Below are 14,465 nucleotides of genomic sequence, written 5' to 3' on the forward strand. Positions count from 1 at the left end.
TTACTATACTTACTTTACAGATGAGAAAACAGATTTAGCTAGATGAAATAATTTGCCCATGATTACAGTGTAAGTGGAAGCAGTGCAAGCATTTTCATCTCGGTTTTCTTACCTCAATCATTCTTTTCTCAATCTCTATGCTATATTATAAAACTCTTATTACCACAGAGGGATACAGAGAAAAGCCCAAGGCTTTATCAATCAAGTCAGATCATTGTTGGATACCTGCAGAGCTATAGGGGTGACATCCAGGGGTGAATCTTTAAGGATTATGCCTGGGTCCCTGCAGTGCCTATGGATCAATCAAGATCTAAACTTACTAAAACACTCCTTGTTTAAAGGAGTTGATACCCTTCTATGGGTCACCCAGGACAGTTAATAAGTCCCTTTGGCTAAAATGAAGGTATGGATATGTAAAACTCCTGCCATACTTTCTACTCTTTAGAATATTTCCTCTATTCTAAAAATTTGAATTTCCATTAGGAACTTATTGATATTTGAACTAACTACTGAATCTTGTGTTCTATGTATTACTATTTGAAAGGTTTTGCTCCTTGGAGCCATCTTTACTTTTCCATTTCTGATTATTACACATCGCATGAATTATGTTTTTCCTTTTGATATCTGGATCAGATCGAAGTCCATTGTACTTAATTAAGGAAATGATATAAATGTAGTTGCTATAAGTGTCCCTAGCAGGGTCATTGTTCTCATTTTTATGACTGTTTAGCTCTATCATAGTTAGATATTTTTAATCCTTATGTAAAAGGTAAACATGCATATGTACTTTTATAGTGTATAGTGATGATCAAATTAAGTTGAATATCAAAAACTATAAATTTACTGATTCAAAATATAAAGCATTTCATGTGCATATACCATATTAATTTTGTGTTTAACACATTTTAATTTTGATATAACTCCAATTTTTAAATAAAACTCTAACTTTTTAAATATAGATTAATCTAGTAACATTTTAGTCAGGATTTCAAGATGGAAAGAGTGCTGACCACTTGAATATATACGTTAGGAGTTACTGTATAGACCTAAAAATATCTTTTAACCATTGATTTGTACATTTAATTTAGGAAAAGTGAAAAATCAATTTGTTATAAATAAAGATTTTGACACACACTTATTTGTGACATCTTAGCAACCTTTTTCAACATGTTACAGAATTTGCTACTCTCAAGAGAGAGAAAAGTAAATCTTGGAAAATCTCAAGAGTGCCAAAAATTGCAGTTGACAGAGAAATTCTTCAGATAAACACCTCAAATTTTGTACTTACTGTTTTAAAACTGATCTCAAAGTACTCTCACCTGGATTTTTAATATTTTGACTAACGCTATACCCTATTTTTAACAACTTCTTAAAGTATTATAAGGGAGAGATTTCATATGTGTAAAACACACGTACAGGGCTTCCCTGGTGGCTCAGTGGTTGAGAGTCCACCTGGCAATGCAGGGGACGCGGGTTCGTGTCCCGGTTCGGGAAGATCCCACATGCCGCGGAGCTGCTGGGCCCGTGAGCCATGGCCGCTGAGCCTGCACGTCCGGAGCCTGTGCTCCGCAATGGGAGAGGCCACAACAGTGAGAGGCCCGTGTACCGCAAAAAAAAAAAAAAAAAAAAAGTATCTCCTTTCTAAAACACACGTACAACTAATACAGTTTGGTCTTTCTGAATAAATATAAGTTTTAATTTTACCTTGCCAATGAGATCTTTTTTTAACTTTAATTTTTTTAATTGAAGTATAGTTGATTTACCATGTTGTGTTAGTTTCTGGTGTATAGCAAAGTGAGTCAGTTATAAAATGTGTGTGTGTATATATATATATATATATATACACACACACATATATATACACACACACACATACACATACATACACACATGTTTTCATATTCTTTTCCAGTATAGGTTATTACAAGATATTGAATATAGCTCCCTGTGCTATACAGTAGGACCTTGTCGTTTATTTTAAATGAGATCTTTATTTGTAACTCCACAGATAAATTCCTAGAAAGCTATTTGGATTAGTATACCCATTTATAGAAGTTTTAAAAATATACCTAGCTGCATTTTCATGCATAACATTTCATCAGAAACATAGTGCCCCAGAGTTGTGTTTTCTTTGCATGCAGTGGAGTTTTTCTAACATTGCGGTAAATACCACCACATAACTATAAACACCTTGAAGTTAAATATTCAGTAAACCTAGCTTTCATTTTCACCAGCCTTTTTACAACCTCTTTCAAAACTCAGCTGAAGATTCACACTCTGCAAATCCCACATGATTCACCCTGTGCCATTCTGACTTCCTCTTGTATTTCCACTCTGGCAGCACTTCCAACTTGCCTATTCCTTGTTGGTTGTTCTGTTTTATAATGTTTGTAAACATCTACATATTTTATATCGCCAGTTAGACTGGGAATTCTTTGAAAACCAAGGATTTATTTCTTCAGTTTTTCTTGTCATAGTTCTCCCTAGGATACTATAAACCATTGTTTCTTCTCTAGGCTCCTCATGGATTTGGGAGCCAGGCTACCGTAGCTGTAGAGCAAATTTCAGATTTGGAAAGAAGAGGGTGGAAGACGGTAAGGGGGAATAGGGCAGCATCTATTTAGTGATCCACAATTAGCAGAATGCACCTTGGCCCCTCCCAATCCCCAGGTCTCATGCTTCTACTAGCATTGAGGGGAGGCAGCTAGGCTGCATGTTTCCCATGCACACCAGCAGCCGCTATGTACAAATTTCTTCCCTCCTACAGATGCCTTCACTGTTTATTTTAATTGACTTTTACTGGTATAAAATGGTGTTGGGAGGATTGACAAGTAAAGAGAGGACACATGTGGTGTAATTGTCCATGGAGCCTTGGTTCTTCTGGACATGGTCATAACTTTTATGGCACCTAATACAGTATGCAGTAGGTATTCAATACAGAGTATTGGCTAACTCATATGGGAATATGGATGTGGATGACCTGGAGAAGTAAAACAAAAGAAAGATTTATGATGACACTGAAAATATTGGGTTTTTTGAACAGCAGAGTCATACTCTGAATTGTGTTGGTCTTAACTTATGGACAACTTGTTCTCATATTAGTTTAAGTGAAATGTGGATGGAAGAAAATTGGGTTGGAGGTCAACATGGCCTGGGGTTTCAGGAATCCTTCAAAATTTTTCTGCTAATAACTCATAGAGAATAATCAGCAAGAACTTAATTTTTTTAATTAATTTATTTAATTTATTTATTTTTGGCTGCATTGGGTCTTCATTGCTGTGCACGGGCTTTCTCTAGCTGTGGCGAGTGGGGGCTACTCTTTGTTGTGGTGCATGGGCTTCTCATTGCGGTGGCTTCTCTTGTTGCGGAGCACAGGCTGTAGGCACATGGGCTTCAGTAATTGTGGCTCGTGGACTCTAGAGTGCAGGCTCAGTAGTTGTGGCACACAGGCTTACTTGCTCTGTCACATGTGGGATCTTCCTGGACCAGGGCTCGAACCCGTGTCGCCTGCATTGGCAGGCAGATTCTTAACCACTGCACCACCAGGGAAGCCTCAGAACTTAATTTTTTAAAACGACTTGTTTATGTGAGCAAATATGGAAGATTTGATGAGAACATTGACTATAGGATTATGGGAGCTAGCTTTAAAAACCCCTATAGAAAGACATTTCATTTATATGATGTTGGGAAATTTAGGTTATTGAACTTATTTTATTAATTATCTCCCACAGCTCTGCAAGTGAATCTGGTTCTCAAAGCACTTGTGACCAACTTGTAACTCCAACAGCCCTGGCTGCCTGTACCAGAGTTGACTCCTGTTTTACGCCATGGTTTGTCCCATCTCTTGGCGTTTCCTTCCAGTTTGCTCACCTGGAGTTCCATTTTTGTCATCACCTTGATCAACTAGGCACAGGTACTCTATTTTAGCATCAGAATAACATTCACTTAATACTTACTGTTTTATCCCTGCACAAAACTCCTTCCCTACTGACCACCACTCACAAGGTGGAGGAAACTTTTAGAAGCAGCATTCATCTCCTCTAACAGTAAGCACCAGCAAAGTTATTCTGAAGTTGATTTCATATGATAGGTGTCCCCCTTACATTTGAACCATCTTATGGACCTGTTATATAGGGTACCAGTTATATTGAATTGCCATGATTTTGCACACTTCCTAATGAGAATTTTCAAGGAAGTTACAAAAATTGCAGGTTTTACTGTTACTCCAATTATGATCTTTTTGAAAGAAATACATCTATTTTTTTCCTATCTTATGAGCCGTTACATGAATGGCATATAGTTTCCAAAAGTACTTGATATTACCTTATCTCGAAAGTACAAAAACCTTCTACAAAAAATGGGCAAATTCTCCAATAATTTAAAAGACTAGCATTTTTACAAGTTTATAAGGTACAAGAATAAGTTTTTCCACACACCAAAAGTGGCCTTTTATAAGTTTGCTCATGTTCATGAATAATTATTCCTAAAAGCCTGTACCAAACCTTTTCTACTTAATACATTTTGATTCTGGTATTAGGTTTTCAACCTACATGTAATGGAAAAATGAAAAAAATCAGATTAAAACTAAACACAGCTGCTGTTAAGCATCTTGCCTTTTCAGCAAAAATGGAGTTTAACCTGTATTTTCTAACTCTGTTTGGGTCATGTTTTTGGTTTTGAGATTTGATGGTAGATACAGAGCACTTCTATGAAATGCTTCTTAAATATTTACCTCCTCTTCATTTTATTTGTTGTCTTTTGTGATCAAATTTTTATCTGTGCATGTAACCTTTGTAAAGAGACCTGCTGATTGAACAAAACAGTTTTGTTTGCAAATATCAAATGGTAATTCAAATGTTATATTATCTTCAAGAGAATATTTGAATTTATTAACCAGCAAATATTGCATTCAGTAACCAAGAAATGAATAATTTAAATGTCATCTCTTTATTTCCATAAAGCGTTGGCTCATCTCAACTGCTGTTTTTCTTGTTTGTTTTCTCAACAGCTCCACCGCAATACCTACAGCCATTTATTTCTGATAAAAATGTGCCATCTGAACTAGAATACATGATTATTTCCTTCAAAGAACCACACATGTATCTTCGACAATGGAACAATAGTTCTGTCTGTCAGGAGATGCAGTTCTCAGCTCAAGCAGACTGTAAACTTCTAGAGTGCAGAAATGTTACAATGCAAAGCATGGTGAAACCCTTCAGCATCTTTGGACAGATTGCAGTTTCCAGCAATGCAGTAGAAAAGCTGATTGATTGCTCTATCAACGTTGACTCAATATTTGTAAACTTTGGGCAACATGTAGTTCATTCTCTAAACACTGCAATACAAGCTTGGCAACAGGTATGTATATTCTAGAACGGTTTACAGTTTGTCTGTGTGTGATCTTTTACTAGGCACTTTATGTTATCACTTCTAATAGTAAATTAAGCACAAACAAAAATGTGAGAGAATGAAGAATTTGATGGGCACCATAATATTTGGGGCCTCCTCTGTTTTGGCAAAGTGATGCATGTTATTTTTAAAACCTTTGGAGAACATGGGTTCTCTACACATGCATCAGAGATGATGCCCACATTTTTGTGACTAATGTACCACATCTGTGTGGAAAGTAACACATTCCCAGAAATTTTTTCCAAGTATTATGGCTTTAGTTTGCCAAAGCTCAACTTGGTATGTATCACATTGTCGAAGCAGCCATTGCAGAAATGAAGAACCTGTGTGAGGCTTCCTGATATAAGCAGTTCATCTTTTCAAAGAGAAAAGGCAGTGAGAGGAAATTATGTGAACATAGTATAATTTAATTTTAGTCTTTCTCCCATTATCATTCTGCCATTTTGATTCACTAAAAAAGCACTCGATAATAGATTTTGTAACCAGCTAAAGACTCTTGATAATAATTTTTTACTTTTACCTTTTGTCAGAAATTATCCATATCGAAAAAGAGTTAGAATATACGTCTGTTTTGAATGACATATTTAAAATGGGGAACCTGCCCACGTCCACTAACATGAAACTAATTTCACAGAATATTTGGATAATATTGATAATATGCTCAGTGATTTAATAACAAATCACCTCTGCTTCCCTTACTGATTTTCAGTATAATATTGCATTTCAATAAAGCTTGTGTTATTTAAGCTGAGACATTTCCCCACATTTTGTATGTTACAGGTATTTGTGCAGACTAACTCCCCAAGAGAAATGGTCCTTCACTCCACCCTGACCTCATGTGGGGATGGGGCAGTGGTGGGGGGGAGGGGCTTGAGTTCTAGAATTTTTATGGGAATGAACTCTTTTCTTTATATGCATGAAGACCTATACAAGACTAAGGAATTAATTACCTAACATGGCACTACAATAGCAAAGGGAAAGAAGATAACACATCTGTTTCATATTTTAAAATTCTTTTTTAAGGGCATTCCATGGTTTTCTTGCTGCAGAGGACATGCGTAAAATAAGAGCTAGTGTGATCTAAATCTTTGCAGCTGGTTCGAATAGCGATGTGAAAAAAACCTCCGTGGCTCCAATTTCTGTTTTTTGTCATATTTTGAACAATGCATTTAATAAAAAACAAACCCAGAAAATATAAAAGAGTCATTGATAGAGCATTTAATCCCAGGATATTTTTGTCTTGGTATCAGGACCATTGTAAGAGGACTCATGTGTAGCAACTACTGCAAAATGGCCCTCAGAAATATCAGTTTCCTCCCAGGGTAAAAATATTCTCTTAGACACAGCTATACATATAAATAAAATACGGTGCATAAATATTTAAATGTTTTAAACCACATCAGAGTGTGAATGACTGACTGGCTAACACAGTGCCTTGAAGGACTATTCTGAGTTTTTTTAAAAATGGAATTGTATATTTGATTAAGTAGAGCCATATGTCACGTAGCATATCGCTGACAGGTACATTCTGTGAATAGTTGGTTCTGATTTATACAGGGATTTGGCAATGTTAACATGAGCCACAAGAGGATATACTTCTGTAATTGTTGCTATAATTTTCTTGTTTCCTCCCATGTCAAGCGTACTTGCCACCAAGTTTTAATGTGGTAGGCATCTCTAACCCTGTGTATTCTAAAGTAAATACAAAAATGCACTACTTTGAAATTACAGGACATTTGACATTGAAATGGGCTTATAGAGGGGTTATTAAGTTCATTGTTTCTAAGATGTTCTGAATGTGGTTTATCCCCTTTAGAGGGGAAACTTAGTTACCCAAGCTTGGATTTTATTATGTATATAATGCTCATATACAGTATAATTATTGCCAATGAAAAACGTGAACTTAACAAGCTGGATAAGCAATTTGAGTTTTCCACATACTTTTTATCGGGTTCGTATCCGAGACAAGTCATTTGTATCCAGTGTGGATGGACCAGACAGTTGAAGCATGAAACAATTTGGCCTTTCACCTTTAGGTCACAGTTCAAGATTAACAGAAGCCTTCATCAGTGTCTGATTTCTCTGGCTGTAGTTTTTTTTTTCTCTTTTGTAAATGATTAATGTTTTGTGAAACCAGATTAAGGACCCAAAATGCCACTTGCAGTTTGCTTTATATTTCCATGTCACATTCCCACATTTGGACCAAATAGGATTTAAAGGAGATTTTTATTTAAAAATCAAGGTTGTGCTCATGTATCTTATCTTACACCATAATGATATCTCTCTTTAATTGCCTGTATAACAGTCCAGCACAAATCTTAAATGTAAATAAGCCATCTCTTAATTACGAAAGCATTCTGAGGTTGCGCTTTTATATGATGTCACATACAATATGTACAAATTTTTTTATAATATACTAGAATTTAAACATTCCAAGAAACGCTTAAACTTATTACAGTTTTAATGAACTCCACAGATGAAGGAGCAGTAGAGAAACAGTTCCCTGAGGACTTTGAGTATTCTTTAGAAAAATGTAAACAAGCCCCTTGTGTTCTTTCATTTACATTTTTTCCTAAAACCCTCATCATTTATTAAAGGTCAGTTTTTAGAGATGAGGAAAGTAATATGATTTTTTTCTACCCAAGCCCCATCTGGTAACTTAACCTCTGTGTAACCAGCAGATTGATCCCAATTCATTATGAAAATTGAATTTCAGTCTCAGGATGTCTATCTAAGTGGGAGTTGGAATCATATCCCTTTCTTCATGTTTGTACTGTTGGACCTAACGGAGAGAAAAATGTTTACAAGGAGAGCAGTTTATGTTGATTATATAACGCTAAATGGAAAAATCTCATCAAAACTAATTGTACACTGTGACTCCAGTTTAATTAAAGGTTTACAAACCTTTAAATATATAAGGTATATAAGATAGGATTAGATCGGATAGACTAGAATAGGAACAGGCAGGACACTCAGAAGTGAAAAATTGCTGGAAAAAAAAATTCTCCAAAATGTTCACAGCAGTTATCCCTGAGTATAAAATTAGAGACTTTGTTTTTAAAAATCAGTACTTTCTGTATTTTCTAATTTTTATACTGGGAACATATATTACACTTGTAATTTTAAAAGTTAAATTTACTCATGTTTGTTTCATAAGTGTTTATTGAGTACTTATGTGTCAGGCATTATGCTGACTACAGGAGCAAAAGTTGTAACTAACAAAGACCTGGTTCCTGCCCTTATGCAGCATAGAGTCTAATGATGGAGACAACAATGACCCATAATCATGCAAATAATTACTCAGTCCCAATAGGGATCAGTGCTTTTAAGGCAAAATACATAGTGTTGTGTGAGCATAAAATAGAGGGACCTAAGGTGATCTGGGAGGATCCCAGGAGGCTACTTTACTCTGAGGGCATGACCTGAAAACAGGAACCTGAAAGCTGAGTTGGAAGAAATTAGTCAAGCAAGGAGGAAAAGAGGTCCAAGCAGAAGAAAGGCACTGAGGCAGGAAGGAATTTGATGTGTTGGATGAATTGAAAGGAGGCCAGTGCAGCGTTGGAGCGGCTGAAAAGGGCTGGTGGAGCTGGGGTCTAGCAGGCAAACGGAGAGTGGTTCAAGATGCAGCAGGGGCCAGATCAGGCAGGACGCCTAAAACCCACGGGCCGTCCAGTTTTGAAATCATAGCTCATGATTAAAAGCCACAGCAAAAAGTAATATGGTAGGCGGCAGATAATTACTGGTTATAACTGCTTCAGTCTCACTTAGCCAGAGACTCCTTTTATGATTCCTGTGGTTGTCAGGCAAGGTTCCACTCCATGAGAATAGAGAGGTTTGGTGAGAATAGATGGATGATATAGCGAACGCTTTAGGAGACCCTCAAGGGTATCTAGAAGAATGAGGTATTTCAGGGCCTCTTCACCGACTGCAGCTGTAGAGCTCTGCCTGCCCACTTTAGGGGCCTTCTGGATGATTAGGAGGGGATTGTACCTCCCAAGAAAATGTTCTCATGAGGTTCTAGATCAGGTCTTGGTCCAGGCTGGATTCCAGGTGTGTTCATCCATAGACTCCTTGGCTTCAGGCCATGTAGTCACTTAAATTTCTATGCTCATGAGTGGTATATCCCTTTTTACTCTCCCTCCCCTCAGTAAAATGGCAAATGACAGAGTGTGGCATTGTGACATTATTTAGATCCACAACCAGGAAATAGAAGCCAACTGGAGAAGCATCAGTTACATATTACCTCCTATTGTCTGCAGATTCAGTGGCTAGTTAAGATATTTTTCTTGCATTCTCAAGTTAACCATTTATTTAGCTATTCTTTTCATTTACCAAAGGTATGTTTATTATTTTTTAAGCCATAAGCTAACCAAAGTGATAAAAGAGTAAGCACAGAAATGCTCTATCACATTGCCAGTGCTTCGATATAACAGCAACCAGTGGAGATACCATTAAGTTGAGAAGGAGGTACCAACACAGGAACGTATTACTAATTTGCTGAACCTTAGTAGATTAATGGAAGACATTTGCTGATTGATTATTAGCTGAAACAGACACCAACAACTGTTTTTCAACTAACGTTTTTTGCCTTGAAAACTGCAGCTTGGCTTATACTGACTCTGAAGTTGATCTGTTTTGTGTGTTCAGCCTCTTAACAATAGCGGGAAAGTTATGGTTTTATTTACATCTCTCCCTGAGCAGATTTACACACACACACATCCACCCTCCCCCTCAAGGGAACTGGGGATGTATTACCTAAATGATCCTTACTTTCTGTAGGGTACAAACTGTGGCTTTGGTAATTGGTCTTGATTGTCAAGTTGAGAAGGCCAGGAACATGGTAATTCTAGCCTGTGGTACTCTGCTCAAAAACGTGCGCTACCCAGTACGGCATTCTTTGTAGCATGTTAATTCATTTAAAAATGTTAAAAGTTTGAAGGATCTCATTGTTCTTTTACTCTTCTGTGTGTATGATTTATTTTGCAGGAATATAAATCAAAACATATTCTTGGAACATTTAAGATCTCTTTAAGGTATTTTTTGTGCTTATCCTGGAAGTATAGAATACTTTGTATACCAGAGCTAATGACAACAGATCTTTTAGTATTTCTGTGTTGTAACAATCGCCACTGGGCAGACAGCTGCCAAACATCTTGCAATTAATCTGATGCACATTGGCTTTCGTATTCTTTTTCTTTCAGAATAAATGCCCTGAGGTAGAGGAGTTGGTCTTCAGCCATTTTGTGATCTGTAATGACACACAGGAGACACTGCGGTTTGGCCAGGTGGATACTGATGAAAATATTCTGCTGGCCAGTCTCCATAGTCACCAGTACAGCTGGCGCTCTCACAAATCCCCACAGGTATTTGAGAAACAGCCTTACAAACACAGCAATTTTTAAGGTTGCGGATTCATTTCTTCTGCATTTGTGTGCCTGTGTCTAGTTATTTCCCTTTTTAAGTCTCCCACGGGGTCGCACAGTATGGCTACATCTGACAGAAACCCAGAAATGTTTAGAGGAGGGAGCACAGTGTACCCATGCTCCTCTTGGAGTGGACGTTCTCTTGTTCAGCATAGGTGCTCTTGAGGGAGCCTGGTGTGGTGATTATGAGGTTGAACTGTAGAGCCAGAGTACGTCAGCTTGGATCCTGGCTCTGAATTACCTCGCTTTGCTTTCATACTTCAGTTTTCTCATGTGTAAATTGGGGATAATAATAGTACCTGTTTCATAGGGTCATGAGAACTAAATAAGTTAATATGTGCAAGGCACTAAAATAGTGCTTGATATACTATAAACATTGTATGTTGGGTATTATTTTTCATTTGTTTATTCAGATTCTTACTGTGTATATAGTCCGTGGCAGTCATGTCTTAGGCACCGGGGATTCAAAGGCAGAGAAGTCTTAGTCCTTTCCCTCCAATGACAGCTCACCGTCTGTGACAAAATGAGCACAATGACAGACTATGCCCAAGGGAGCACTGAGAAAAGACATACCAAAGGATGTCTGTTTTCCAAGTAGTATAATTCCATTTTCCTGTCACTTTAGATGGGAATAATTAGAGGGATGTGCCCTGCAGGGATAGCTGAGGATGAATTAAATACAAAGATGATGTCTTAAATGAGTAAAAGAAATCCTAGGAAGTACTCTCAAGAATAATGTATTTCTAAAACTCTGGGTAATAAGGAAACTACTGTCTGCTTATGATTAAAAGAAAGTCATTAGATTAGAGAGTTTTCCCATCTCGTCTATAGACCAGCTTTAGAATATGTTACACCCTCAGCTATTTTCTTTTTTTCAGTAGCTCGATTCTGATTTCTTACTTGCTTTTTCGTCATATTGCCACACTATTAGTATAAAATTTGGAAAAGTAGATATAGTGCAGTTCTTCTTAAGTCTGTTTAATTCTGGTTATTCTAACAGGACATTAAGACATCATATCTCCTTTTCTAATAAACGTTCTTACAAAACTGTCTCATATGATATGATATTGCACTTGTATTTTTAGAATGAATGACATTCCCTTCTTTTCTTTTTTTTTTTTATTTTATTTTATTTATTTATTTGTGGCTGCATTGGGTCTTCTTTGCTGCGCGTGGGCTTTCTCTAGTTGTGGCGAATAGGGACTACTCTTCATTGCAGTGCAGGGGCTTCTCACTGCTGTGGCTTCTCTTGTTGTGGAGCACGGGCTCTAGGCACGTGGGCTTCAGTAGTTGTAGCACATGAGCTCAGTAGTTGTGGCTCGCGGGCTCTAGAGCACAGGCCTCAGTAGTTGTGGTACACGGGCTTAGTTGCTCCACAGCATGTGAGATCTTCCCGGACCAGGGCTCGAACCCGTGTCCCCTGCATTGGCAGGAGGATTCTTAACCACTGCGCCACCAGGAAAGCCCGTGCCCTTATTTTCTAATCCTCCTTTTGAGAAATGTCTGTGTAAGCGAGTTTTTAAGTCGTTTGGTTGTTTACCCCTTGTAACATCATTAAAAGACAATTGGTTGGTTGGTTGGTTCGTTTCAAAAATAAGTAATTTTTTTTCTTATTAATGGCAAAAGTAAGAACGTAGAGCAGATATATAAACCAAAAAAGGAAAACGAAAAAGACCACCTATAATTCCAACCACCCAGAGGCAATCCATGTTGTACAGCCTTTTAGAGCTTCGAAAGGCTTCTATGATCATTGCATTCCCAGAAATGAACTAATAGTGATGGGAAAGAAACCTCTGAGAAGGTGCAGTAATGTGTGATCGTATCCTGTACCTGTAGCCACTTCACCCATTCATACACACACGCTGCAGGCCTTAGCCGATAAAAAGCAAAGCAGAGGAAGCTTACCTCCCTTCAAAGACATTTTAAGCTGCATAGACTACCATGGCCCTCAGTGACCCTCAAGATTCCCTGGAGACTGGAGCCAGGATGGGAAAGGTGATCGTAAGAACAGAAGGCTCAGGGGTGTGGAGTAACAGTAGTCTTCATGTTATGGATGTACGGTTTCTAGATGGGAAGGACATAAACAGGAAAAAAGAATGGCTAACCACTGCCACACTATACCTTTCATATTTATACTCTTCTGCGCTTGGGTCTTTTTGTATTTATTACTAATCTTGTTTTCATAATATCCCTGTGTGATTTGTATTTTTTGTTACGCATATTTTATAGGTAAGGAGACAGAAATGTTAAGCTAAGATGGTGGTAGAGATGGATCTGAATCCCATGTCTTTTCACTCTCAATATAGTGTTATTTCTACCACATTGTCAAACTCTCCTAGGTTTTGACAGCATGATTCGTCTGTTAGAAGAGCCAAATGGTGAGGTTTTAAGAGAAGGGCTGAGAAATCACTGGTATAATACTCTACATTTAAAGCTAGACTAATATGGGATTCTTGGTACAAGTATGAACCCTTGCAAAGCTTTAAGGACCAAAAACAATAAGAACCTTTTAATGACAAACTGGAAACATAAGACAGGTATCTATTAAACTTTTTTTTCCTCTTTTTAATTTGTAACTGCATCCTCTGGATACAAATTTTAAGATGAGCTACAGTCATTATAATCTTTAGACTAAAACTTAGATTGTATTTGTAAAAGGTGTCTCTTTACTACAGCTACCTATGCTACGTAAAGAAGTGTGTTTTAGGACCCTCTGAAGCCAGAGAGGTCTTAATGGGCCCAGAGGGTCTTCATGGAATTCCATACACACACAATTGCATATTCTGCTGTGTTCTAATGAGAGGTTACATCTGAGGATCAGAAAAGCTAACCACTTAGCTTCAAACTGCACCTGGAGGTAGTCATAGACTCACAAGTGAGCAAACTGTTCCTTTTTCCAGACTCCAAGTCATATCCTGCACTGCCCAGCAGCTTGGTTTTAGGAACATTTGTGTCTGCATGTTTATGCTACCTTGGGTGTTAGTCAATTCATAGTCTCAGGGAGGATTTCTAAAGTTCAGAGAACTTAACTCTGCTAAACAATGTAGCTTATATTGCAGAGATCAAGAAAGTGGCAATGACACCTGGAAAGGTTTCAAAGAGGTCAACATGTCTTAGAACCACACAGGAGGTTGCTATCAACAGTAAGTCCCAACAGGATGGAAAAAAATATAGACACAACCAATTCCAGAAATCCAAAGCTGAAAAACCTTTTAGAATTGAAATGTTATAAACTCTCCTTATAGTTTCTAACACATGCTCTGAGGCAGAATCACTTAAAATGCTGGATATCCCACAACAGTTGCTTGCCTAAGCAAACAAAGGAAGAACAAAACTTTTTCCTAGGGAATAATTGAACATATTCAGCTGCACAGTCATATATGCCACCACAGAGGGCCCTTAAATATTCCAATTCAGTAGACTTCAGATCAGGTTGGACAAGAACAGTAACCAGTCCTTTACTGAGAAGTGCTTCACATTATATGAAGTTGAATCTAAGGACTGGATATGTGAGTTTATGGAATCTTTCCCCAGAATATGGGCAGTATATGCAGCTCAGAGTCAAGGGAAGCTTTGTTTAATTTAGCCAAACTGACTTTAGTGGCGCTCCCATCATAGTAGGACTTGTGTGTA

The 14,465-nt window shown here is 37.6% G+C and overlaps 1 protein-coding gene across 1 annotated transcript in view; it reads left to right on the top strand.

Moving 5' to 3' along the window:
- The window catches only part of VPS13B (vacuolar protein sorting 13 homolog B), a 798,623-nt gene that overhangs the window by 697,656 nt on the left and 86,502 nt on the right, over nucleotides 1-14,465 (top strand). Inside the window, exons 41-43 of the mRNA XM_060287492.2 lie at nucleotides 3,732-3,913; nucleotides 5,009-5,358; nucleotides 10,611-10,772. Coding sequence (XP_060143475.1) covers nucleotides 3,732-3,913; nucleotides 5,009-5,358; nucleotides 10,611-10,772 — 694 coding nt within the window. The remainder of the gene's footprint in view (nucleotides 1-3,731; nucleotides 3,914-5,008; nucleotides 5,359-10,610; nucleotides 10,773-14,465) is intronic.

The sequence above is a fragment of the Globicephala melas genome, chromosome 17 (assembly GCF_963455315.2).
Source record: "Globicephala melas chromosome 17, mGloMel1.2, whole genome shotgun sequence".
Taxonomy (NCBI): Eukaryota; Metazoa; Chordata; class Mammalia; order Artiodactyla; family Delphinidae; genus Globicephala; species Globicephala melas.